Source organism: Scyliorhinus canicula, chromosome 7 (assembly GCF_902713615.1).
Source record: "Scyliorhinus canicula chromosome 7, sScyCan1.1, whole genome shotgun sequence".
Classification (NCBI taxonomy): Eukaryota; Metazoa; Chordata; class Chondrichthyes; order Carcharhiniformes; family Scyliorhinidae; genus Scyliorhinus; species Scyliorhinus canicula.
The window spans coordinates 95,486,091-95,513,858 of NC_052152.1; the positions used below are offsets into that span (position 1 = coordinate 95,486,091).

General features: G+C 45.9%; 1 protein-coding gene across 2 annotated transcripts in view; it reads left to right on the plus strand.

The window, feature by feature from the left end:
- Positions 1 to 489: 489 nt before the first annotated feature.
- map3k15 (mitogen-activated protein kinase kinase kinase 15) overlaps positions 490 to 27,768 on the plus strand; it is a 170,579-nt gene continuing 143,300 nt past the window's right edge. For both annotated transcript variants that reach the window (XM_038802505.1, XM_038802506.1), the window contains exons 1-3: positions 490 to 903; positions 19,685 to 19,824; positions 24,000 to 24,193. In XM_038802505.1, the coding sequence (XP_038658433.1) occupies positions 546 to 903; positions 19,685 to 19,824; positions 24,000 to 24,193 (692 nt within the window). In that variant the 5' untranslated portion in view covers positions 490 to 545. The remainder of the gene's footprint in view (positions 904 to 19,684; positions 19,825 to 23,999; positions 24,194 to 27,768) is intronic.

The window sequence follows — 27,768 nt, forward strand, 5'->3', positions numbered from 1 at the left end:
CTGCTGCACCCCCCAGATTCAAATATCAAGTGCTGCTGTGTCAGACAAAAGCTAGTGTCCTTCCTCAAACCATCTCCACCAGGATTCAGGCAGATTTCCTGCATAATCCACTGCCATGGACTAGATACTGTCTAGGTTAATGCAAAGTTAAATAATGATCATATCTCACCACAGCATTTTCCTCGCAGATGCTTATCCAACTCAACCTTCGATCACTTCGAGGAGGAATACCAATCTTTCCCATTCAAATGTCAGATTTTTTTTGGTTCATTGAGTCCCCACGCCTGTGTTCATGTCCCCCCCCCCCCCCCCCCTCTAAGAGAGATGGATATTTAAATGGTGTCCGCCCTGGTGCCAAGGGGGTGGGGAACTGACATTTAATTGCTCCTTGTGCCAGTAGAGAGCTGTTTACATATCAGCACTCACTGTGTGTGTCTACACAAGGTGGAGACGACTTAGTGAAAGTGAGGTGGCTCTACTACTCACACACACACACTGAGTGTTCTGCCCTCAGCAAGTGACAAAAAGCAGCGGCTGGGGAAAGGATGAACAGGAGCTGCTCGTCCCGGTCCCTGCCCCTGTCGCGGTGTGCTGAGCTGGCCCAGGGGAGCCTGTGCTGGGATCAGGCTAGCAACAGGGTGGGCGCTGTGGCCGGCGGCCAGCAGCGGCAGGCGGCTGGCAGCGGCTCGGAGGAGTGCTCGGTGACCTCGGCAGTGGCCCGCTGCCGCTCCCTGCGGGCTGTCTGTGTGCTCAATGAGACAGCCAAGCCACACAGCACCGAGTGGGGAGCGCTGCAGTGCCTGGAGCGAGCCTGCCGGGGACAGGGCGCTCACCTACTCACTCTCCCTTTCGGCAAGCTCGACTTCGGGGAGACCCCGGTTCTCGACTTCTTTTACAATGCAGGTTAGTGGGGTGGGGGATCGTACTTTGATATTAATCCATCGGAGCTGTTGTGCATATCTTTCTTTTAAAATACTTGCTATTAACCTTTTCACTGAAAAACAATGAACTTTTAAAATAAATTATTTATTTATCATTAACCCCTTTTAATTGCAAAAGCCCACCAGAGCTCTTGTACCTGATCCAGGGGGATGTGGGTTCAAGTCCGGCTTCAGAAAGTTGAACCTCCAAATCTAACCACTGAGGGTGTGCTTCACTGTCAGAGGTGCTGTCTTTCAGATGGCATGTTAAACCCAGGTCCCATCTGGTCTCAGACGAATGTGAAAGATCCCATAGCACTATTTCAAGAAAAGAGCAGCGTGTGCCAAGTGCTCAATATTAATTTCTCACTGAATATATTCAAGGCTGAGAGAGACAGATTGTTGAAACGTAGGGGAACTATAAGGGGAAGAGATCAGCCAGTAGAGGCTCTGAGGTCTGCCATGATTGTGTTGTAAGAAGTCTTACAACACCAGGTTAAAGTCCAACAGGTTTGTTTCAAACACGAGCTTTCGGAGCACGGCTCCTTCTTCAGGTGAATGAAGAATGAATTCACCTGAAGAAGGAGCCGTGCTCCGAAAGCTCGTGTTTGAAACAAACCTGTTGGACTTTAACCTGGTGTTGTAAGACTTCTTACTGTGCTCACCCCAGTCCAACGCCGGCATCTCCACATCATGATTGTGTTGAATGATGGAGTAGGCTCATGGGGCTGTACGACCTTTTCCTGTTTCTTCCTGTGGTGAATCATAATAGCATAATTCACACTGTTATCACACATGTTGTACCATGCCTCTGTAAGCTCGGTACACGAGCAGTTGCGCGGCTCTGCCCCTAGGGGGAGGTGTACTGGGAATGTATGGAAGTTTGTACTGGGCTCCACCCTTGGCTCCGCCCATGACTTCTCCCCCCCACTAGTTGTATAAAGCTTGGCAGTCGGAGCCTGCCTGCCAGTTCATCTAGAGTTCATCTCATCACAGGCAGGCTCTGTTGTAAGACGATTAAAACCACTGTTCACTTCTAACCACGTGTCGCATGAATTGATGGTCTCATCAATTTAATCATCTTAAGAAACAGTAAGGAACGACTATGGAATCAGCCCTCAAGCCTGATCGACTGGAACTCGACCCGCAGGATGCAGAGGCAAAAGAAATCTTTTCACATTTGCTCCGATGTTTTAAGGCCTACCTGGCTAAAGCAAGTACCACAGAAACGAGGGAGGAGCCGAAACTCAGCCTACTGCACGCAAGGGTGAGAAATCGTATATCTACTCAGTTAAATTGTACCAGCTCATATACAGAGGACCTGGCCCTACTCGACAAAATGTACGTGAGGCCCGGCAATGAGGTCTACACACGCCACGTTTTTACTACTCGCCGCCACCACCCCACAGAATCGCTAGAAGAATACTCATCGCGGGGCCACCCCAGTGCAGCTGACTGAGCCGCCGACTACCCGCAACTCAACACAGTCACACTGGATCAATCGCGCCCAAAACATCTCCACAACTCTATGACGATGGTCCAAATCAACGGGTACAGTACACCGTGCCTTTTCAACTCCGGGAGCACCGAGAGCTTCGTACACCCAGATCTGGTAAGACGCTGTTCGCTCCCTGTTTTTCCTGCACGGCAAACTATCTCCCTCCCAAACTAGTTCCCACTCTGTCCACATCCAAGGACGCACCATCGCGACTCTAACGATCCAAGGTGCTAGTAACTCTAATTTTCAACTATACGTCCTGCCTGGACTCTGCGCCCCGCTCTAACTGAGACTCGATTTTCAGTGCACTCTCAAGAGTCTCACCTCAGCTTCGGCGGACCCCTACCCCACTCTCTATCTGCAGCCTAGCCACGCTGCGAATCCCCCCCCCCCCCCCACTCCTCTCTTTGCCAATCTCACTCCGGACTGTAAACCCGCAGCCACTCGCAGCAGGCAGTACAGCCTACAGGACAGGGTGTTCATTCGAACCGAGGTCCGGAGGCTCCTACGTGAGGGGACCATAGAGGCCAGTAACAGTCCCTGGAGAGCTCAGGTGGTGGTCGTCAAGACCGGGGAAAAATTCTGCATGGTCGTTGACTATAGTCAGACTATTAATCGGTTTAAACTCCTCGACGCGTACCCCTCCCCAGGATTGCAGACATGGTGAATCAGATAGCCCAGTATCGGATTATGCCCAGTGGGTCCCTCAATATGTGGACAAAGCCCGCCCACTCTTTAAGGCCACACATTTCCCCTGTCAGCTGAGGCTCGCCAGGCCTTCAACTGCATCAAGGAGGACATCGCCAAAGCGGCCATGCGGGCGGTGGATGAATCCACCCCCTTTCAGGTTGAGAGCAATGCCTCAGAGGTAGCTCTTGCAGCCACATTAATTCAGGCAGGGAGACCAGTCGTATTTTTCTCCCGAACACTCTCTGCTTCGGAACTTCGACACTCCTCGGTCGAAAAGGAAGACAAGCCATTGTGGAGGCTATTCATCACTGGAGGCACTACCTCGCAGGTAGGAGATTCACCCTCATCACTGACCAAAGATCGGTTGCCTTCATGTTTGACAACTCGCAAAGGGGCGAAATTAAAAATGATAAAATTTTGATGTGGAGGATCGAGCTCACTACCTACAAATACGATATTATGTATCGACCGGGGAAGCTCAACGAGCCCCCAGATGCACTGTCCCGCGGCATGTGCGCCAGCACGCAGAGCGACCGCTTAAAAGCCATCCATAATGACTTCTGCCACCCGGGGGTCACCCGGCTCACCCACTACATTAAAGCCCGAAATCAGCCTTTCTCCACCGAGGAGGTAAAAGCCATCACCAGGGATTGCCCGATCTGCGCGGAGTTCAAACCGCACTTCTACAGACCAGACAGGGCCCACCTGATCAAGGCTTTTAGGCCCTTTGAACGCCTCGCTATCGATTTCAAAGGGCCACTCCCCTCGACTAACCGGAATGTGTACTTCCTAAATGTCATTGACGTGTTCTCCCGATTCCCTTTTGCTATCCCATGCCCCGACATGACCTCCCACACAGTCATCAGGGCCCTGCATAGTATCTTCACCCTGTTTGGTTTCCCCAGCTATGTACACAGCGACCGGGGTTCGTCCTTCATGAGCACGAGCTGCGTCAGTACGTCAGTTCGACAAGGGCATCACCTCGAGCAGGACTACCAGCTATAACCCCAGGGGGAACGGGCAGGTGGAGAGGGAGAATGCGACGGTCTGGAAGACTGTCATATTGACCCTCCGGTCCAGGAATCTCCCGATCTCCCATTGGCAAAAGGTCCTCCCAGACGCGCTCCACACTATTAGGTCCCTCTTGTGTACCGCCACCAATCAGACCCCTCACGAGCGGCTTGTTTACCTTTTCCAAGGGTACTACCACGGGGGTTTCGCTCCCGGCATACCGTGCCCAGTTCTCCTCAGGAAGCACGTCAGGGCACACAAAACTGACCCGCTTGTGGAAAAAGTGCTCCTACTACACTCAAACCCGCAATACGCCTTCATAGATTTCCCTGATGGCTGCCAAGACACCGTATCCCTCCGGGACCTAGCGCCTGCAGGATCAAACCCCACCACTACCACCGCCGAGGTACCCCTCACACTACATCCCACCCAACTCGCAGCGCCCCACGCCCCCGCACCTACCAGTTTAGAACATAGAACAGTACAGCACAGAACAGGCCCTTCGGCCCTCAATGTTGTGCCGAGCCATGATCACCCTACTCAAACCCACGTATCCACCCTATACCTGTAACCCAACAACCCCCCCTTAACCTTACTTTTTATTAGGACACTACGGGCAATTTAGCATGGCCAATCCACCTAACCCGCACATCTTTGGACTGTGGGAGGAAACCGGAGCACCCGGAGGAAACCCACGCACACAGGGGGAGGACGTGCAGACTCCACACAGACAGTGACCCAGCCGGGAATCGAACCTGGGACCCTGGAGCTGTGAAGCATTTATGCTAACCACCATGCTACCCTGCTGCCCCATGTGTTTGCTACACATGTTCCACGCACCCGCACCAGCAAGCTCCCAGTGTCCCCACTCCCCAGTCGAATCAGACGGGTATGAAGCTCGGACAGAATCACCCCCGGAGTCCGCCATCGTACCCCAACCGACCGTGATCATCCAGCCACCAGAAGAGACTGCAACCTCGGTGCTCCGCTGATCACAACTGACAACCCGACCACCGGACAGGCTCAAACTGTAAACCATCACCCCCGCCGGACTTGATTTTTTTTTACAGGGGGTAAATGTGGTGAATCATAATAGCATAATTCACACTGTTATCACACATGTTGTACCATGCCTCTGTAAGCTCGGCACACGAGCAGTTGCGCGGCTCTGCCCCTAGGGGGAGGTGTACTGGGAATGTACGGAAGTTTGTACTGGGCTCCACCCTTGGCTCTGCCCATGACTCCTCCCCCTCACTAGTTGTATAAAGCTTGGCAGTCGGAGCCTGCCTGCCAGTTCATCTAGAGTTCATCTCATCACAGGCAGGCTCTGTTGTAAGACGATTAAAACTACTGTTCACTTCTAACCACGTGTCGCTTGAATTGATGGTCTCATCACTTCCCTCCTTGCATTCTTTCCATGCTCCCTGACAGTATCATCAGCCTTTCTTACAGGCTGTCAATCCACCATGATTTGCATTGTACCTGCCCTTCAGTAAGCCGCCCCTTCAATGTCTTCATTTGAGCTCTCTGCAGTAGAACCTCATGTGAGACACTCTCGTGGGAGTGGCCCCATCTGTTCTGCTGTAAGCCTTTTGAGTTTGTGTCTCACTCACTTGCAGTTCCAACCTCTATAATACCCTGTACGATGTGTTCCAGTGTCTGAATTGGTGGCTGAGAGTGTGAGATTGTGCGACAACATTTGTTCATCATCAACGTCAGGTACCCTTTGCACTTCACATTCCGGCATCACTACCCGGCTGGGTTTCCATTCTTGGGCATCTGAAAAGAGAAAGAAACAAAGACAGAGTTGCATTGATGGAAAGAATGGAGACGGGAGGGTGAGGTGTTTAAGGGGGGGGGGGGGGGAGAGGTGGGGAGGTTGGGGTGCATGAATATACTGTCTGCAGTTTGTAAATCAGAAGAGGTTACAGGAAGAGGGGGATGTGCGAAGGAGGATTAGGTATGAACAAACCAGGATCGTTACTGCTTTTGGCCTCGCCACTGACCACAGCCTCAGTCATGGTCCCTTCTATGGCGGTGTGCACCATCTCCCCCAATGGTATGAAGCCACAAAGCCATGCCTATCCCCACACACCCACCACTCCCCACACCTATCCCTCCCTCTCCATCACCTACACCACAGCCTGTAGTGCTGTGTCAGAGAACCTTGGAATCTGCTCTCTGCCATGTTGTGCCAGCCCTAGGTCATTACCAAGTCCAAGTCACTTCTGCAATGAATTTCAGAAGCACACTCACTTTAATTAGCACAGGCTAGCTTGAACTCGTGCTAGATTCTCAAGATTATGTACCCCCTACTGGTAGTATTTTTTACATGTGATGTGACCAGGAGGGGAGTGTTGGAAAAAGGCATAATGCAAGGAACAAAACCTGGAAAATGCGCACAAAGAAGACCAGGGTGGTATGGATGGATAACATCAGAACATGGACTGGCCTCTCTATGGGACAGACAGTGAGGGCAGCAGAGGATAGAAACCACTGGACAAAGATTGTTCACAGTGGGACCAACTATCAGAACAAGGACAGATAAAAGACAGATAGACAGGCAGACACATGTGTGCAGCCACTGAACAGCCTGCTCAGTGCTGGCACACACTAATGATTTTGAAGTTGTGCTGCAATAGAATACCTGCTTTACTTGGCAATTAAGCGCAGCTGTCCCCAACTGGGGAAGGATTAGGGAATCATTGCAAATATTCTTTAAACCAATTCACTCTGTGTCTGAGAAGTACTGGGAGAGTCTAACTTTAATGTCTTGGAAATAAACCTGTTTTAATGTATGGGAAAGCTTCAGACTCATTCCTCCTCAACATACAATTATGGGAATTAGAACAAACATGTAAATATGTTGTTTGTGTAGTTATGATGAAAAGTCACAGACCTGTAATGCTAACTCAGTTACTCTCTACACAGACGCTACCATAACTTGCTGAGCATTTCCAACCTTTTCTTTATTTCAAATTTCCTGCATCTGCAGTTATTATGCTTTTCGTTTTATGTTTAGTACATATTGCTTTTCGTTTGTGTGTTACAGTAAAAGTATAAAACCTTGTAATGTTGTACAATTCATTGTTGGCTACTGGGAATTCCAATTTCATTACAGGGATCATAACACCTTACTTCTGTTTCTTTGTCATCCAACATTTTGTTTCAAATGTACCTTGCGCATTTTTAGTCCTCCTTTGCGTCAGCCATGTTTTAAGATACCGATAATATCCATACTCTCACCGGTTGCATATAAATCTAATTCCACAAATCTATTCCTTGACTTGTCTGAAGACATATATCCTTATCCCTCAAAATATTCTTTAGAGTATTTTATCCTTTTACATTGTCATCAAGTTTGTTTATTGATGATTTGTTCATTGCTGCTTCTGCCTTACTAGTATAAATAGCTGTCCTATTTAGCCCACCAATTTTTTCCTTGATAATTTAAGTAACACATATTTTGATAAAAATAAATTAATGCACAACACCAAGTATTCTGCCCAGTACATTGGCTTCTACTGAAAATGTGAAGCTCTGGGTTCAGTTGGAGGTGTGATGTACACAATCGCAAGTTGAATTCTGCACTCTTGCTGTTCAAGTTCAAACATAGATCTGAAGAAAATATGATAACATGTATACGATCACTTCCAAAAATACTTTCCATCCAGCAGGCGCTCAGTAAGTTGGGTCTCCTTTCTTCCAATGCCACTGCAGTAACATGAGTTAAATAGAGGGGCCTGTAATTAAAAATAGCTCCATTTGTCTCAGTGGGAAGTGGCATTTTGGCCCGAGCTGTGAACTAATCTGGAGTGGCCTCAGAACTCATCTGGTATCAGTATAGGAACCGATCTGCAATGGCATTGGAACAGATTGAAATAAATTGGGAGAGAGGGGTGCGAGGTTCAAAATAACCACTTCCATTCGGAGAAGCTCAATACCCAGAGGGTGATGTGAGAACGCAGACTAATGTTTTGACTGATTTATTTTACTTCTACATAAACTTAAGCTTGCCCATTAATTGGACAAACAGTTTTTACCTGAACCATGTCTGTCAGCATACAGAAAATTCAGAAGACTATAGAGGACAGACTGCACTATTTTCAGTGACCACCTCAACAGTGTTGGGGTGTATTGTTAGCTATTAGAATCACTAGTCTCTGTATTTTACAAGGAGCACAAACTAAGAATTTGAGGAGTCCAAATTGCATGAATAGTGCTGGAAGGAAGAAAATATTTTGATTGGATTAGGTGCCAGGAATTACAATTTGAGCTTGTCGGTCACCAGCACTTAAAAAAGATGGTGTTAATACCCAGACAAAACAGATGCTCACTTCTCCCTTTCACCCTCTATCCCTATGTATCATTTGTCTAATATCCTAACTCACTCATCTTGAATCTGAAATGCTGAGAGGTTTTTCTCTCTTTATTCTTTCCTGGGATGTGGGCATCATTGGTGTGGCCAGCATTTGTTGCCCATCCCTAATTGCCCTTAAACTGAGTGGATGAATAGTTATGGTAATGAGATAGTGATGTGCCTCATGATGTAATAATGACATCAGCAGTCATGTGCAAGTGACTGAGACGAACTGAAGAATCGTACAAGGGAGAGATGTACTTACCTGGAAGCATAAAATGTCCTATAGTGCAAATGAAGGAGTTTTTGAAGTACCAGAGTTAGATCTTAAGTCATACAGAAGTGGCGGGAAACCTTCCCAATCCTAAAATGTTGCAAATTATCTGGAGAGGTCAAAACAGCATTCAAGATGAAAACCAAACCACAAAGTAGCGTGCTCGTCCAATTCAGAGAGTTGCATAGAAACATACATAGAAAATAGAAGTTGGAGTAGCCCTTCGAGCTTGCTCCACCATTCATTATGATCATGGCTGATCTTCAAATTCAATACCCTGATCCCACCTTCCCCCCATATCCCTTGACCCCTTTAGCCCCAAGAGCTACCGTATATACTCGCGTAACATGCAACTTTTGAGCACCTAATTTGAAGCCTAAATTTCGGGGGTCACATGATACGCGAGATACAAAAATTGCGGGTGTGAAGTGCTGGCCAAGATAAGTCAAATAGCATCCAGTAGTCAATGAAACTGTTATACAGGTATTTATTTTTGAACATAATGATATATGAAACAGGAAAACATTGGTTATTTAACATTTATTAAAATGTAAAAACATAATTAAAACAAACTAATGCAGGTAAACTAAAATCCTTCGAATTCGCTTTCATTGTCATCGTCATCGTCAAATAAAGTTTGGAATTCTTCTTCATCGAGGCAGTCGTCATACTGATCATCTTCCAGGTCTTCAATATTTTCATCCTCTTCTCTTACATCTTCAAATAAAGCATCATCTTCACTTCCATCCAAAGCATTTGCTATTCCACATTTTTTAAATGCTTTAACGATCAAATCGCCATCTATCCCAGCCCATACCTCTTTTACCCACAAACACAATAGAGCCAAATCCGGAGCCTTCATATTCCCTCCCTTCGTAAATGATTTCTCTCCTTCCATCATCCAGTCATTCCATTTCTTCCTTAGATTGTCTTTAAATGGCTTATTGATGGATACGTCAAGTGGCTGAACGACGCTAGTCAAGCCAGCTGGAACGATCGCTATATCGGTGTTCGCTTTGCGAACAGCTTTCACAACGGCACCCACTCGTTGTGACCTAAACATATATCCCAAACAAGTAAACTTTTTTGGCGTAGTAAACCACCTGCTCTTGATTCCCAAACTCTCTTCAGCCAAATAATGCAGCCATTATCGTTCATCCAACCTTTTTCATGGACATGGACAATGACACCACTTGGAAATTTTAGCTTGGGCATTAATTTCCGTTTGAAGATGACCATTGGAGGAAGTTGCATCCCATCTGCCATACACGTTAGTACAACCGTAAAATGTGTCTTTTCATGCCCTGTAGTTTTGATAAAGATACTTTTTTCGCCGACTTTATTAACGGTTGAGTTTGATGGCATATCAAAATTAACGGGTGTCTCATCCATGTTTCCAATGCACGATAAATTATAGCTGTTAGCTTTGCGATGTTTGATAACAAATCTATGAAAACTTATCACTTTTCTTCTAATTCTTTTGGGAGTCTCTGTGCTATTTTTGTTTTTCTTCTTAACACAAAGTCATGTCTTTTCATGAACCGCGTACACCATCCGGGACTTGCAGTAAACTCACGAATGCCCATGTTTCTAGCTTCTCGTAAAGCATAAAGTCTTATTTTAGATCGTGTTATTATTTAACCATTTTCCCGATTTTCGGACACCCACTTTGAGACTTCATCTTCTAACTGCGGCCAATGACATTTCGACCCGCGATTTGCGCATTTATAGGAAGGACTTGCCATCAATTGTTCTTTTTGCTTTCTCCAGTTTCAGACACAGCTTTCTCCGACACCAAACAGGTTTCCAGCTTTAACATTGTTGCTTTGTTCCGCTTCGGCAACAACTTGCAGTTTCCATTTGGCTGTATATTTCTTCGCTGATCTTTTCTCCATTTTTGCTAAGGGTCGATTGTGTCACCTGTTAGGTACCGTGACTGTTTATTATCGGGTTTAGTTCCGTGATTAGAAACAGCAAAACAGCTGTTTCTCATTCGGCAGTTTTAGGCGGAAAGCTTACCTGAGTGTCAGCTGTCATGTCAAAAAAGTGACTCGCATGATACATGAGGTATACCATAAAAGCATGTTTTTGGGCCGAAAATGTAGGGGTCGCATGATACGCGAGATCGAAGGTTACGCGAGTATATACGGTATATCTAATTCTTTCTTAAAATTGCACAATATTTTAGCCTCAACCACTTTCTTAGGGAGTGAATTCCACTATTACATCATGAGGCACGTCACTATCTCATTACCATAACTAGTGAATTCCACAGATTGATCACTCTCTGGCTAATGATAGTTTGCCTCTCCTCAGTCCTAAAAGGTTTATCCCTTATCCTCAAACTATGACCCCTTGTTCTCGACTACCCCACCACCGGGAACATTCTTTCTGAACCTACCTGTCTAGTCTTGTTAGAATTTTATGTTTCTCTGAGATCTCCTCTTACTCTTCCAAACTCTAATGAATATAATCCTAACTGACGTAGTCTCTCATCATATCAGTTGTCAAGAGTCAACCCATGGTTGTGGATCTGGAGTTACATGTGGGCCAGACCAGGTAAGGACAGTAGATTTCCTTCCCTGCAGAGAATTGGTGAACTGACTGGGTTTTTAACCATAATCAGTGAGAGTTTCATGGTTATCATTACTGAGACTAGCTTTAAATTCCAGATTTTATTAACTGAAATGTAAGCCCACCAGCTGCCGTGTTGGGATTTGAACCCACCTCCCCAAGCATTAGTTTGGGCCTCTGGTGCACGAGTCCACTGGTGATACCACCACACGTGTACAACACCATTTCCCTCTGAGTTGGAACATAAGAGAGCAAAGCCCTGGCCCGAGCATGCTTTATTCTCATTGATGATTCATGGGTGAAAACATTTCAGCCATGAAATCAGACAGGGCCTGAAAGCGGGTGCGGGTATTGCAATGGGCACGTAGGCTGTGCCCATCGCTTCCGATACAGGCAGTATTCGAACATCGTGCTGCATCTGATTTGAATGGTAGCTACATGGAGCCAGCACTAATTGCTGTGTCCAGTGATTGTATGCATTAGATGAATGCGCATGTGTCATCATTTTACTCCAGAGATGGCACTCATAGCAATGAAACTAGGCTACAGAGCTACATTCTGTGACCTTTAACTTTGTAGCATTTCTGCTTGATGAGGTTTGAAGTGACCGACATGGAGCCAGAGATCCAAATGGCTGCAGTTAACCTTTGTATTGCCCCCTATCCTAAATCTGTTTGCATGGTTCACTATGGTCTTTAGTGGTTTATGCATTGGTAAAAGTGAGCTGTGAAGTCTGTCTGCTAGCTCATCTTGGACAAGTCATCAAAGATTATTGTATTTTCTCTCTAGGTAAAAAAACATTGAAAACTTTGTTGATCGATCTTTTAGTGTTTGATGTTTTTTTTTGAGTGCTGCTTCTCTTTCAGAATATTATCAGGACACATTTATTGTGCCTTTTTGAAGTCTGTTTGTGCTGTTTAAATGTCAAACAAAAAGGACTGATTCCAGGACTAGTGATGTAATCCAACGAATATATTTGAAGATGATAGCGCATTGGGGTGTGTGTGTGTGTGTGTGTGTGTGTGTGGGGGGGGGGGGGGGGGGGAACTTGAATTAAAGTCACCTCAGTAATTACCTGATGGGATAATAAGTGGCAAGTAACATTCGCACTTCACAAGCACCAGGCAACGTCCATTTTGAGAGAATCTAACTAGCCCGTCTTGTCATTCAAAGGCATTACAATCGCCAAATTCCTACACCCTCAACATTTTGGTCGTTATCACTTGTTACAAACTTAACTGTACCGATCATGAAAATAAATACTGTGTTTACAAGAGCAGGTCAGAGGTTGGGAATTCTGCCTCCCGTAATTCACCACTTGTCCCCAACATTTATCTACAAGGCACAAGTCAGGAGTGTGATGGAATAGTCTCCACTTGCCAAAAACAACCAAGCCCCTCATAATTTTTGATTTAGGTCTTCTATGTGCAGGAACTGAACCTCCTCATCTATGGTAAACCTCTTGGCAAGGTGGCACAGTGGTTAGCACTGCTGTACACAGCACCAGGTTCGGTTCCGACTTTGTGTGAATGTCTGTGCGAAGTTTGCATATTCGCCCCACGACTGTGCGGGTTATCTCCAGGTGCTCCGGTTTCTTCCCACAAGCCAAATATGTGCAGGTTAGATGGACTGGCCATGCTAAATTGCCCCTTAGTGTCCAAAGGTGTGCAAGTTATAGGGATAGGGCTGGGAAGTGGGCCTAGGTAGGATGCTCTTTCAGAGGCTCAGTGCAGACTCAAGGAGCCAAATGGCTTCCTTCTGCACTGGAGGGATTCTGTGGATTCTAAAGCTCCAGGACTTTGACATCCTTTCTGAAGTATGTTGTCCAGAATTGTACACAATACACCAGCTGAGCTAACAATGGATTTGTAAAGATTTAGCATGACCTTGATTTTGACTTCAATGTCCCTATTTAAAAAGTTAAGAACCGTTTCTTAACTACCTCACCACTTTGCCCTGCCACATTTAAAGATTTGTGAAATTGAAGCACCAGGTTGCTTTTGCACCTTCTCAAAACAGCACCATTTGGCTTATACTGCCTCTCCATATTGTTGTACCCAAAGTGGAAAGTACAGTGCATCGCATGACAGATTGTGTAAATCTGGCAGTGAAAAAAATAAACCATCAGTTCAGAAGCAGTCTACTGAAATTAATTATCAATACCGAGCTCACATATGCAATGTGAGTACATGATGACAGCTCCTTGCACATTTGTATGTCGCATTTGTCTCGCATTTGACACAAGGATTAATTGGTCTATCTTTATGCGCAGTCCTAATAATAATATTCCATATACAGTTGCTGATTGGATATAAAAATGGCACAAGTGGTAAACTGACCCACCTGTAAGAATCCATGGACATCACCCCTGACCTTTCCTCCTTAATTGTAAACTAATCCCTCTGCACCCTGAGGCTAAATGAACTTTAGCAGAAAGGTGAAACTTTATTTTAAATATATTGCTGTATCCTAGAGATGGACATTTGCAATAGATTGACCGTGCAACATTATGTGCCGAGCTATGGTTGGTGCATTATGTAGAAAAGGTTAATTAGTGTTTGGGGTTTGCAAGGTGCCAGTGTGACTTTAATTGTACTCTGTGTAAAAGGGCAGCACGGTGCTGTAGTGGTTTGCACTGGGACTGTGGCGCTGAGGACCCAAGTTCAAATTCCGGCCCTACGTCACTGTCCGTGTGGAGTTTGCACATTCTCCCCATGTCTGCGTGGGTTTCACCTCCACAACCCAAAGATGTGGAGGGTAGGTGGATTGGCCACGCAAAATTTCCCCTTGATTGGAAAAAAAAAAATTGGGTACTCTAAATTTATATTTTAAAAATTGTACTCATGTGTTTGGTGGATAGGTAGCGCTGCATCAACTATTTTTCTTTTTAAAATATCAGATATTTCCTGGAGTTTCCCTTGACTGACTTACACCAATAATGCCAAAATCTGTGGCAATCTTGTCATTGGCAGCTTCTGCTGAACTTTCCTGGAAATCTCATTTGCATACACTGAAGAGTAAAAAATAAGCATAAAATGAGCACAATGTCAACTAAAGGTGAGCCACCCCGAAGATGCATATGGATCCAACTGATATAGAAATTAGTTGGAAGTTATCAAACCATCATTACAGCACAATAACAATGCTGCAGAGTTAAGAAAATACAATCGGAGAAGCTTTTCTCTTTTTAATTGGACAGATCTTGTAATGTCATGGGTGTATCCACTGGGGGCACGGTGGCTCAGTGGTTAGCACTGTTGCCTCACAGCATCAGGGACCCAGGTTCAATTCCGGCCTTGGGTGAATGCCTGTGAGGAGTTTGCACACACTCCCCTGTGCGTGGGTTTCCTCTGGGTGCTCCGGTTTCCTCCCACAGTCCAAAGATGTGCAGGTTAGGTGGATTGGCCATGCTAAATTGCACCTTAGTGTCTCAATATGTGTAGATTTAGGTGGTGTTATGAGGATAGGGAGAGAAGGGGGCCTAGGTAGGGTGCTCTGTCAGAGGGTCGTGCAGACTAAATGGACCGAATGACCTCCTTCTGCACCCTAGGGATTCTATGGAAACATTCCAAGGTATGTAAAATACTGAAATAGAAAATGCTGGAAATACTCAGCAGGTTTAGCAACATCTCAGTCGAGAGCGAAACAAGAGGTCATTTAATGTCTTTGATCTATTGTAGAAGAAGAACCGGTAACCCTGAATTGAATAAACTTCACAATCCTAAGATCCTTCATCTATCATCAGCACTGGGAAAAGTTAGAATTGTGTAAGGCTTTGAGCAAGTGAAAGGGGCTAGTTAAGGCGTTAAAACAACAAAAAAGGAAGGTTTCTGATAGGCTGGCAGGGACACAGGTTTAAAGGGCAAAGGGTTTATGATGTAAGACCAATGGGAGTGGCAATGGGGCAATTGCAGAAAAGAAAAATCTGCCAAGAAGGGTTATGAACTGCAGGATCTGTTGGATAAAATACCGTACAGATCCTACAGAAAAAAACCTCAAATGAATATTACACAAAAACTCCAAAAATAAAGTTTGGACCTGTACAAAGGCTTTTACCGCATTGTTGAACCAAACATTATAAGGATGTTCTGGACCACTCCTTGACAGTGAAGAATGAGCATTTTACAACGATCATATAAATATCCAAAATGAAAGTTGCTTTTTGACTACTCCTAACTGTCTGTAGTTTGCATAATGAACATAGTGAGGTTAGTTGGAACAGTTTTACTCTGTTCTTAACAAGAACTGTGCGGTGGTCACTCCTACCAATGCTGTCATGGACAGTTGCATCTGTAGCAGGCAGATTGGTGAGGATCAGCGTGTTTTTCCCTCTTGTTGGTTCCCTCACCACCTGTTACAGACCCAGTCTAGGATTCAGCCAGCTTAGTCAGTAGTGGTATTACCGAGCCACTCTTTCTAATGGACATTAAAGTCCCCCATGCAGAGTACATTCTTTGCCCTTGCCTTCCTCAGTGCTTCCTCCAACTGGTGTTAAACATGGAGGAGTACTGATTTATTAGCTGATGGTGGCCAGTACGTGGTAATCAGCAGATGTTTTCCTTGCCCATGTTTAACCTGAAGGCTTGATACTTCATGTTGAGGACTCTCAGGGCAACTCCCCGCCGACTGTATGCCACTGTGCCACCACCTCTGCTAGGGCTGTCCTGCCGGTGGGACAGGATATACCCATGAATGATAATGGCGTCTGGGACTATATCTATAAGGTATGATTCCATGATTCCATGAATATGACTATGTCAGGCCGTTGCTTTGCTAGTCTGTGAGAAAGCTCACCCAATTTTGACACAAGCCACCAGATGTTAGTAAGGAGGACTTTGCTGGGTTGACAGAGCCGGATTTGTCATTGTCATTTCCGGTGCCTGGGTCGATGCCAGGTTGAGTAGCTTGCTCGGACATTTAAGGGCATTTAAGAGTCAATCACTTTGCTGTGGGTCTGGAGTCACATGTAGGTCAGATGTCAGCGTCCCCCGAAAATGAGGAATTCTCACCTATCTGGGGGCTGGGTTCCCGCAGCTCCAGCCGGTGGGGAACAGCCCGCAAGAGTCCGCGCATGCGCGGCATGGCCGGCGTATTTCCACGCATGTGCGGGGGTTCCCTTCTCCGCGCTGGCCCCGGGCAATATGGCAGAGCCCTACAGGGGCCCAGCACGGAGTAAAATAGGACCCATGGAACCAGCCCGCCGGCGCCAATCCCGCCGGCGCCTGAAAAATGGTGCTGTAGAATGGCGCAGCTGTCATCGGGGCAGCGGGGTGCGATTTTTGCGCCCCACCACCCGGGGATTCTCCGACCCAGCACCAGGTTGGAGAATCCCTGCCATTAACTCTAACTTTTTCCAATTCTGATGAAAGGTCATCAATCTGAAACATTAAGCCTGTCTCTCTCTCCCTGCTCCTTGTCTCCCTGAGCAATTCCAGCATTGTCTGTATTTATTTCAGACTTTCAACTGCAGGTGCATTTTGCTTTTACGTTGCCACGGTGACTGGTTCCTGTTCAACTGTATTTTTATTGAGATTCATTCAAAGGATGTGGGCATTGCTCAAGGCCAGCATTTATTGAATCGTGATTGTCATTGAATGCAACATTTAAGAGGGCAGTTACAAGTCACCCATTTTGCTAAGGGCTCAGAGGCCAGAGGCCAGAATGGGTACGGAGAGCAGATTTCCTCCAGTCTTGAACCAGATGGGTTTTTATTACAATCCAGTAGTTTCAATATCACCAGCCACTGATTGGCTCTTTATTCCATATTTATAAAATGAACTGTTTGTAAATTTATCAGCTGCGCTTTGGCGGGGTATGAACTCATGTTACTATTATTAGTCTAGCCCAGCAGAATAATATCACCAATTAACAGCACTGAAACCTTGCCTTAATATAGTTTGTATAAAACAGTTCTGAGATCTATCATCAGTTCTTAATTATTTAATGTTTGATATAATAGAGCAAAATGTAACTTGCTGGCATGGGAGGAGGTGCATGAGCCAAGGGGAGATTTTGTCTCAGAAATCAGCAGGCAATGGGGTGCGCCTGGGGCAGGGTGGTGGGTGGTGTCCAGGAAACTGGACAAGGTTGCTTAATTTATTTTAAAATTCACATGGTGACTTCCTCCTCGGCACCAATATCAAACTCTCCATGGATATTCTAGCCTTATTGTGGGTCGCTACCTCAATTGCATGGATCTTAAAGGTCTAATGAGCCTTACATGCGGCTATTATGTGCCATATTGTCAGAGTCAGGCCTCTGTACCTTGTTTCTGGCAGTGGGCAACGTCAGCTATTATCTTAACTGCCATTATGTGATGTAATGTCAACAGTTTTTAACTGGTGTACACAGACTGGTGGCACATAGGGTGCAGAAGGATTCTCAAGAGGTTTCACAAAGAAATTAGACATTTCTTTCCCACAATTGGGACTCAAGATTATTGGAAGTGCACCATGGGAGTACTGTGCTGTGGGTTAATTAATCAAAGACTTTCTCCTGTCTGTATCTGTTATGAGAACACTGCAGTGATAGGATGAGTTAATGGCTCACATCTTCTGTTCTCTGGAGGGTTATATCCTGGAGGTACCCCAGAAGATGCACTGGGGTATCCCTCATACATCCCCAGGCAAGGACTGAATGGGAATTTCTGGGAAGTTTCAACTTCTGATTGCCAACTCCTGGATGTGTTTGCTAGGACAGATAGGCAGCAGCTGCAGTTGCCCCTGCTATAGCTCTCCACAATATTTAAAGATGGCTTGAAGGCCTCACAGACGAAAAGCCCCACAACCATTCACCAGCCCCCCTCCCCCCACTCAGGCGCGACCCCCGACCTGAAACGCTTCAGCCTCTGACCAAGCTTAACCTCCCTGAGGAGCCGACTCCCCCCCTCCCCAACCCCTGCTCTGCGCACTGGGGCAGCGGCTCCAGTGTCCTTGTGCTGAATGCCGGAAAATTCACCTCCTCAATTCCTCTCAGCAGCCACTGTGCCAGCTTCATGTTGGAACCAACAATTCTACGGACACGTGCTTGTAGGATTAGAATAGCGGTTTTAATATACTCACAACAGAGCCAGCCTGTTAGCCATTGAACATTCGGTGAACTGGCCGGCTGACCATGTGGCACTGATCTTTATATCTTTATACAGCAGCTCCAGGGGGAGGAGTCCTGGGCAGAGCCAAGGGAGAAGCCCAGTACAATTCTCGAGCATTCCCAGAGCTACTCCCCCTGGTGGTCAGGTAGTGCAACTGCACTTACAATATAGACACATGTATATACAGATTATAATTCGGTGTGAATCACATTCACCACACTTCACATTTAAAAAAAGGAGTAGTGAACACCACCTATGTGATTTCTCGCAGTTAATTCCTGGCAAGCCATTACATTCGACTTCAATCTTGCTAATAAGATGGAAATTAAAGCAAATTGAGGTTAATGGTATGCTCGCCATATTTTTGTCTGATCCGGAACTCTCCCTTGGGAGCAAACTGATCTGAGCCCGGCACGAATCTCGGTTTTGGCCTTACCCATTATTTAACCAGATCTGTGCCGAGCGCAACGCGGTGGAATCTGAATTCAATTTTTTTGAGCCAATCTGAAACTGGTGCCAGTAAGAGTGACTGTAAACTGCTAGATTGTTTTAAGCCAACAAATTCACTCATGTCCGACAGAGAAACCTGCTGTCATTGCCCATTCTGCCCAATATGTGACTCCACTCCTACAGCAATATGGTTCACTGTTAACTGCCCTGCCTAGCAAGCCACTCAATTGTTTTACAATAAAGAAGGCCAACACTATATTTCTCAAGGAATGGACAATAAATAGCATCCTTGCTGGCAAGGCCCACATCCTGAGAACTGAAAGGTAGAAAAAGAAATAGCAAGTATTAGGCTTGCGTATGGTAGTCGTAGTTTACTAGATGTTATTATGGCCACTACCAGACAATAATGAAATGAAAATCACTTATTGTCACAAGTAGGCTTCAAATGAAGTTACTGTGAAAAGCCCCTAGTCACCACATTCCGGCGCCTGTTCGGTGAGGCTGGTATGGGAATTGAACCATGCTGCTGGCCTGCCTTAAAAGCCAGCGATTTAGCCCAGTGTGCTAAACCAGCCCCTAATCACTTATTGTCACAAGTAGGCTTCAAATGAAGTTACTGTGAAAAGCCCCTAGTTGCCACATTCCAGCGCCTGTTCAGGGAGGCTGGTATGGGATTTGAACTGTGCTGCTGGCCTGCTTTGGTTTGCTTTCAAAGCCAGCGATTTAGCCGTGTGCTAAACCAGCCCTGATAATAGTATATAATAATGGTAACTGCAGGGTGTGTTCATTAAACCGCCACCATGCTCTTGTTTTACAGACATTGCTGTGGTGGACATGAGTGATGTTTTCAGGCAACCAACACTCTTTTATCATCTCGGTATACGAGAAAGTTTCGGCATGACAAACAATGTCATCCTCTATCACAACACTGACCTGGAAACTGCTCAGTCACTCAAGGTTGCTCATTTTCATACTTATTCATATTTTTTCTGACATATATTAATTTATGACATATATTCACTGCCAGTTTATTTGGTTTATGTTTGCATGGATTGTTACATTGATCTGCATTTCAAATTAAAGCCATCCCACATTTTTTTTCCCTTTCAAATTAATCTTCAAAATTCAGGCTTCTGTGAAGCCCAAGATTCTACAATGTCGACCATTGCACAAGATTTTGAAGTAAACACTCAACCTATGAGCGTAACTCCTTGATGATGGCATAATTACCCTGCAATGATACATCAATGGATCAGCTCCGGTTAAACTCTACATTTTGAATGTGCATGTTTCTTTGATATGTCTTGGTATGTAACTTATTCCCAAACGTATGAACGTACTAAATTAACAAAGCAAGAAAATACCACTTGGGGACTCAAACAGGTCCTAAACCATGACGACCATGGTTTTATAGGTAAACACTCCCCACACACACATACACCCTCGTTTACCCCACCCAACCTATCCTTATCTCAAGGGATGGAATCCATTGGGAGAGGAAAATTTGTGAAAAAGTTCAAAGGCCTATAAATGTTCTCTGACCGCCCCCCCCCCCCCCCCCCCCCCCCCCCCCCACAAGCCCCAATCCCAGGCAATTAGTTCCAATCCCGGAGATTGCATGAATTGTTGAGACTCCATTTAACTCTCAGTCAGTCCACTTGCACACTTTCCCACTTACTTACAAAGGTTGCAAGAGGCAGTAAATCAAAAGTTGATGCAAGTAGTCAAGACTCTGGTTTTAAAGTCACCATCTGTTCTATGCATTCAAAGAGAAAACAAACCAAAGTGTAAAACATGTGGTGGGATTCTCTGTTTGGGAGACTAGGGGCTGGATTCTCCAATTTTCCGGCTAAGAGCCGACAATGGCATGGGAACGGTGGTGTTTTACAACGCCAAACCCTCACCAATCCTGGGACCGGTGAGGGGTTAACAGCCATGCCGGGTAAAACGCCAGGCTCCCACGCCAAAAACAGCCGAGAATGGCCGGGTCTGTGGCCGCGCATGCACACGGCGACGACCTGCTGCCGACGCATGGCGCCGGCTGTGCACGACCCGACCTGCCAAATACTGTCCCCCAGGCCACTCCCTGGTCACCCCCACCAGTGCCCCCAGCACTCCCTGAAGCCCCTCCCCCCTGCCTGGCCAGCAGCATGGCTCCCGGCCGACTGTGGCGGCACTGGACACAGCCGCAGCCACAACGCCGGGTTCCCGACTATTCAGAACACACGTCAAACGTGCGGTCGGGAACTCGGCCCATCGGGGGCGGAGCATCGGGGGAGGGCCTTCTGAAAATGCACCAACGCCGTCCCAACTTTTGTATGCTTTTCCCTTTTGTTTAATTTTGTCCTTTATCTGTTTAGTCATCTTTATTTTATTTTGGGCAAGTAAAGTTCTTGCCCCTCAGGGCTATAGTTCTGAATCACATTATATTCTTCTCAAACTCCTCCCAATGTTATGTTAGCCTTTAACAGATTTGCCCAGCTCACTGTGGACAGTTGTTCTCATCCCACTAATGAATGCATTACCTAAATTGAGAAGAACATCAATTTATTTATGTAACACATTTAACACAATGATACATCACAAGCGTCTTAACAGAGCATTATACAGCAAAGTATCAGAATCTTAGTAGTTGTCTCACATTTTGTCCTTTCAAACAAAGAACTCAAATAGTTAAGTAGCATCCTTTATGGAAGGAAACCTGCAGTCTTTATCTAAACTACCCTCAGTCTGACTCCAGTTCCCCACCAGTCCTTAAACTGCTTTCTGAAGTGACCCAGCACGCCTCTCAATTACTTGCTGGCAGTTGAGTAATTTTTACGTTGCGACAGTCACCTATTCCCCCACTGTTTGCACCTGAGTGGATGTTAAAGTCTGGCACCTTCAGGCAAGTGCTGGATGAAGAAATGCTACTTATAGCCACATGATGTGCCACTGCTTAACATGGACTAGTAAGGGAGAGGAGAGAAGATCATTGCTGGCAGGGAATGTATAATCATCTTGGTTCTGGATTAGAGAGAGAAAGAGAGAGAGTGTTTTAATTGGAGGCAGATGAAAGTTGTCTTTCATCCTCCAAAGGGACGAATTTCCAGTCACTCCCCCCTGTGGGATCTTCAGCACCTGCTGATGGTGACCCCCTCACCATGGGTTTGCGTGCGAACAATAGGAAACCACGTTGACAGCGATGGGACTAGAAGATCCCTTCAGCGGCCACTGGTGGGTTGCCCCCTCAAAACACGGTGCAGGGGGTGAGAGCGGAAAATGCCACCAACAGTGACTAGCCCAGATCTTCCAGTACAATTTAAGAGTGAGCTTGGAATGACACCTCGCAATTATGCCCAGATTTATTTTAATAAGGATAATCTGGCAATAATAGAACTCTGATGTACACAAATCTGGGATTTTATTTAGGTGTCAGGCATGACTCAGTAAGTGTCAGCACTAGCTCAGTTGATAGCACGTGAGTCTCTTTGAATCAAAAGTTCAGGTCCAACTCCAGGTCTTGAGCACAAAAAGAAAATCCAGGCTGGTCCCTCAGTATAGTGCTGCAGGAGTGCTGCATTGTTGGAGGTGCTGTCTTTCAGGTGAGACGTTAAACCGAGGTCTCGGCTGCCCTCTCAGGAGGATGTAAAAGATTTCATGGCACTATTTTGAGGAAGAGCAAGGGAACCCACCCCAGTGTCACTATTTATCCGAATCACAGAATAATACAGTGCAGAAGAGGTCCTTCAGCCCATTAAGTCTGCACCAGTACAAAAAAACACCTGACCTGCCTACCTAATCCCATTCGCCAGCACTTGGCCCATAGCCTTGAAAGTTATGACGTGGCAAGTGCTCATCCAAGTACTTTGGAAAAGATGTGAGGCAACCCGCCTTTACCACTCTCCCAGGCAGTGCGTTCCAGGCCATCACCACCCTCCGGGTAAAAAGGTTTTTCCTCACATCCCCCCCTGAACATGCTGCCCCTCACCTTGAACTTGTGTCCCCTCATGACTGAGCCTTCAACTAAGGGTTGAATAGGCCTGCTTCCTATCCACCCTGTCCATGCCCCTCATAATCTTGTACACCTTGATCAGGTCGCCCCTCAGTCTTCTCTGGTCCAACAAAAATAACCCAAGCCTATCCAACCTCTCTTCATAATTCAAATATTCCACCCCAGGCAACATTCTGGTGAATCTCCTCTGCACCCACTCCAGTGCAATCACATCCCATTTGTAATGTGGTGACCAGAATTGCACGCAGTACTCCAGCTGTAGCCTCACCAAAGCTTTATAAAACTTCAACATGACCTCCCTGCTTTTGTAATCTATACCTCGATTGATTAAGGCTCTTCAAGCAACATCACAAAAACGGATTATTTAGTCATTATCACATTGCTGTTAGAGCTTGCTATGTGCCAATTGGCTGGCACATTTCCTACACTTCAACAGTAACTACACTTTGAAAAGTACTTAATTGGCTGTAAAGTACTATGGGATGTCCTGTAGCTATGAAAGGTGCTATACAAATGAAAATATTTTGTAATTTTTCTTGTTCCATGTTAAATTATCTCAGACAATCGTACAACAACTGGAGCTATCAAATTCGTAACATTATTGACTTTTCCGTTTCAAGTCAGCATTTGTTAGGCATTCACTGAACCTTTTAGGCCTACTCCTGGCCCTTGGTATTGGAGGAGGTCTACTTCAGTTTGTTATTAGGTGGGGAAGAAATTGGTTTTTGAAAGACAAGCTACAAGGGCTACACTGTTCCAATCAGTTGCATATAATGGCATTTGTGCCACAGATACGGCATAAAAGCAACGCATGGTTTTGTAGCAATTTTCATTGCACATCGTATGCTGCAAGTGCCACACTGGCATTGTCCCATCCCACCTCACTCTCCTTCAATTTACTGTGCCAGAGTCTGGTTGTGAATGTTCAATTTAGAGTTCCAATTGTTTGCTCTTGGACTGTACGATGAGTTTTTTGTGCTTTCATTACTTGCACCACCTGCATGCCACTCAGTGATTTCTCCAACCAATGCTCTAGAATATAAGGTTTGTTGTCTTATGTTGCCCTATAACGCAATGTTTTATGCAAAGTCCTAATCATTTTTCCAAGTTGACTCAAACAGGTATTTTCTTTTGCCAGGCTGCTAGTGCGAATTATCATTTCATCCCCTATGTGACGACCACCAATGACGATTTCCTGTGCTGTGAGAATGATTTTCAACTAAGAGTCTCGGAGTTCTTACAACCGAGTTGGGACAGCTTGCTGGGACCTTTCTGCCAACCATTGCTGGATAAATTTATCAGCCTCCTAAAAGATATTGACGTTACCTCCTGGTAGCTACTTTCATAGACTAGGAATATTTATGAGAACTTTAACTTGAGGTGGAAATCAAAAATATGGTCAGGGAAATGGGGAACTTGGAACTTGGACCTCCCCCACTAAAAGACAATCAACGCATGACTTGTTTGAAAACAATATTAATGTTTATATAAGGGTCAACATTGAGAGTGAAGGGGTCTGTCATCCAGGAAACCTGAAGTCCCTGCCTGCTGCAAAATTTTAACGCCGCACCTTGTGGCTTTTCTTTAGGATCCTTGCCAGGAAGTAAGCCTTAATGATAGGCGTAACTTCTGTCAGCCTTATGCACTTTAGACCAGGCTGCAGCTGCATCCTCAGGTAAAGAGCTTGCAACCGCTAGTCATGTGGCGTAGGGGGGTGGGAGTAAGGAGAGGGTAAGGAAAAGCCACAAGGTGTGGAGTTAACATTTTGCAGCAGGCAGGGACTTCAGGTTTCCTGACTGACAGACCCTTCCACTCTCAATGTGTGCTTGGCAGAAGCATCGGGGAATCAAATCCAAAATTGTGGACGTGGGAGTTCTTTGGATGGGGGGGGGGTCAGATAGCCTATTCTGAAGCAAGAAGTTAAACTTATAGGCCAGCAGTGTTATGGGAAAGAAGAAGAGGAGAGTCAATAAAGTCCCGCAGACAAGTCGGATGACTGACCGCTAATTGGAGAAAAGCAATCTTCTGCGAATCTGAAACACAAACAGAAAATGCTGAAAAGGCTCAGGAAGTCTGGCAGCATGTGTGAAGAGAGAAACAGAGTTAATGTTTCGAGTCTGTATGACTCTTCACTCTGACGACTTGAAACGTTGGGTGCAATCCTATTTAAAAAAAAAAATTTAGTGTACCCAATTCATTTTTTCCAATTACGGGGCAATTTAGCGTGGCCAATCCACCTACCCTGCACATCTTTGGGTTGTGGGGGCGAAACCCATGCAAACACGGGGAGAATGTGCAAACTCCACATGGACAGTGACCCAGAGCCGGGATCGAACCTGGGACTTCAGTGCTGTGAGGCAGCAGGGATAACCCACTGCGCCAAAGTGTTGGCCTGTGCAATCCTATTTTGGGGACGTTTCGAGGAGCGAGGCCGACACTGCTATTAAACTGCACTCTGCTTTATTTTTGGGCACAGTAAGAAGTCTTCCAACATCTGGTTAAAGTCCAACATGTTTGTTTCAAACACTAGCTTTCGAAGCACTGCTCCTTCCTCAGGTGAATGCCTCAGCGTTGAACGTCGAGCGCTGACATATTCAAGTGAGACTAACTATTCTCTTGATTATGCAAATGTGGATCACACCCATTGAGGAGGAGATGTAGATCGCAATGCCTCGCGAGATCTCATTAGATCTCACAAGGTGTAACAAGCAACGTAAATCTCGCGAGAGGCCTCTCTTTCTCCGTGGATGCTGTCAGACCTGCTGGTTTTTCCAGCATTTCCTGTTTTTGATCAGCTAATTGGTGCTGTGCGGAGAGAGGATTATCCGCCATACATCAGAAGAAATATACTTCATTAAGGGATTGAGAATTGGGCCTCAGTTTATTATTTTACAAGAATGATAGTACCTCCAAATGCAACACTGCCTCATACTGGACTGAATTATCAGCCTGGATAATGTGTTAATATCCTGGGGTAGAATTTGAACCCATAGCATCAACAGGTGTAAGTGACCTCAACTGAACAAAGCTGAACCAAGCTGCGCCTGACTAAATGTGGGGAATCTTCACATTGCCAATGGGTGGTACTTCCAGTGAACCATTTTGTTTCAGCTGAAGTGAATGTTTTGACCAACTTTTTAGAACTTCCGCAGGTAGTTTTGTAAAAGTTAGAGAAGAAGTTAAGAAAAGCAAACCACAAAACTCTGTTATCTGGTGTACAAATAATAATCGACTTACATTTTTAGAAATCTTTCCAATTAAGGGAGCCATTTAGCGTGGCCAATCCACCAACCCTGCATTTCTTTGGGTTGTGGGGATGAGACCATTGCAGACACTGAGAGAATGTGCAAACTCCACACAGACAGTGACCCGGGACCGGGATCGAATCCGAGTCTCAGCGGCATGAGGCAGCAGTGCTAACCACTGCAGCACCGTGCCATACTGACTTGCATTTTAGATGTAAAAATCCATCTAGTCCACTTCCAAAGAATCTCTTGCGCTCAGTTTTGCGAGAATTACTTGTAATAATTATTACATTGCTGAGCCAAGCTAAATAAATAAATAAAAACTTGCTTCCATTTTATAAGTGCAGCAGTTTCTACCAAGTCCAAAATTGAAAAAAAGTGGAGGTTTGCTTTTCTGAAAATGGCTAACAACCTAGAGATTTCAAGAGGCATAGAAATCAGTGAACAGATAGATTTTAGTTTGAAAGGCTTTTGCGGTGGTGGGTCTGCATTGAAGAAATTTGTCAGAGGTCTCTTCATAAACAAGACTGCCCAACCCAAAATACAACAGTGGCTGCTTACCATGCTGTGTCACAATTAGTTATTCTCTCATCCCTCTGTAAGCGTTCAATTTGAAACTGGACTTTCCACCGCACCCCAGCCCATCGCCAGGAAATCCGCCGTGGGCGGGGGGAGGGGAGTGGGTCATCTTTGGCGGCACCGCGCGAGTCCGCCAGTGATGAGGCATAAATGGCGACATAGGCGCAAAATCCTGCGAGAGTCGGGCAACGGGCTTCTTGCCAGTGTGGTCATGTTTCACGATTCCAACTCAACCGTCCCCCCAAACTGGTGGGGTAACGAGGTTCCCCTTCACAAGGGCAGGAACCTCATTTCCGTATATTTTACTTTTTAAAAATAAATTTAGTATGTCAAATTCATATTTTCCAATTAATGGCCAATCCACCTACCCTGCACATCTTTGGGTTGTGGGGGTGAAACCTACGCAAACACAGGGAGAAAGTACAAACTCCGCACGGACAGTGACCCAGAGCCGGGATCAAACCTGGAACCTCGGCACCGTGAGGCAGCAATGCTGATCACTGCGCCACCTTGCGGCCCTATTTCCATATATCTTAATGAATTTATATCTTATTAAAGGCATTCCCAGTCACATGTTCCCCCTCCCTCACCGAATAATCATACCTCGCTGAGGTAACGTCATGTCGGCAAGCTTTACACCAGGTATGTAAAAACTTGAATCAGTCGAGGGGAATCCGCCGGGGGCATCAAGAAAGTATAGCCTCGGAGAGGGGAGGGAAATGCCTGCAGGGCACCACCCTCAAACAGGTTGGCACTGCCCCTGACAGTTCCAGATTGGCAGTGCGAGGGGCGAGTCCATTGGGGAGCCCCATGCATGGGATACTCTCCTTATGTGTGTTGGAGGTGAGGGTTGATGCTACGAGGGAGGGTGGGGGAGAATGCCCTAGTGGTGGGGAGGATGGGAGAAGATCCCACAATGCCTCCAGTGTAGGGCAGGGAGGGGGGTAGGAGAGAGCCCCAAATATATTTGTGGTCGGAGGGGGGTTGGGGAGGAGTGGGGGCTGGCGGCAAGGAGTGAATCCCCAATTTCTCCGCGGTGAGGGGGAGAGATTGCCCCGATGCTTGATGCTTGTGGGGGATGGA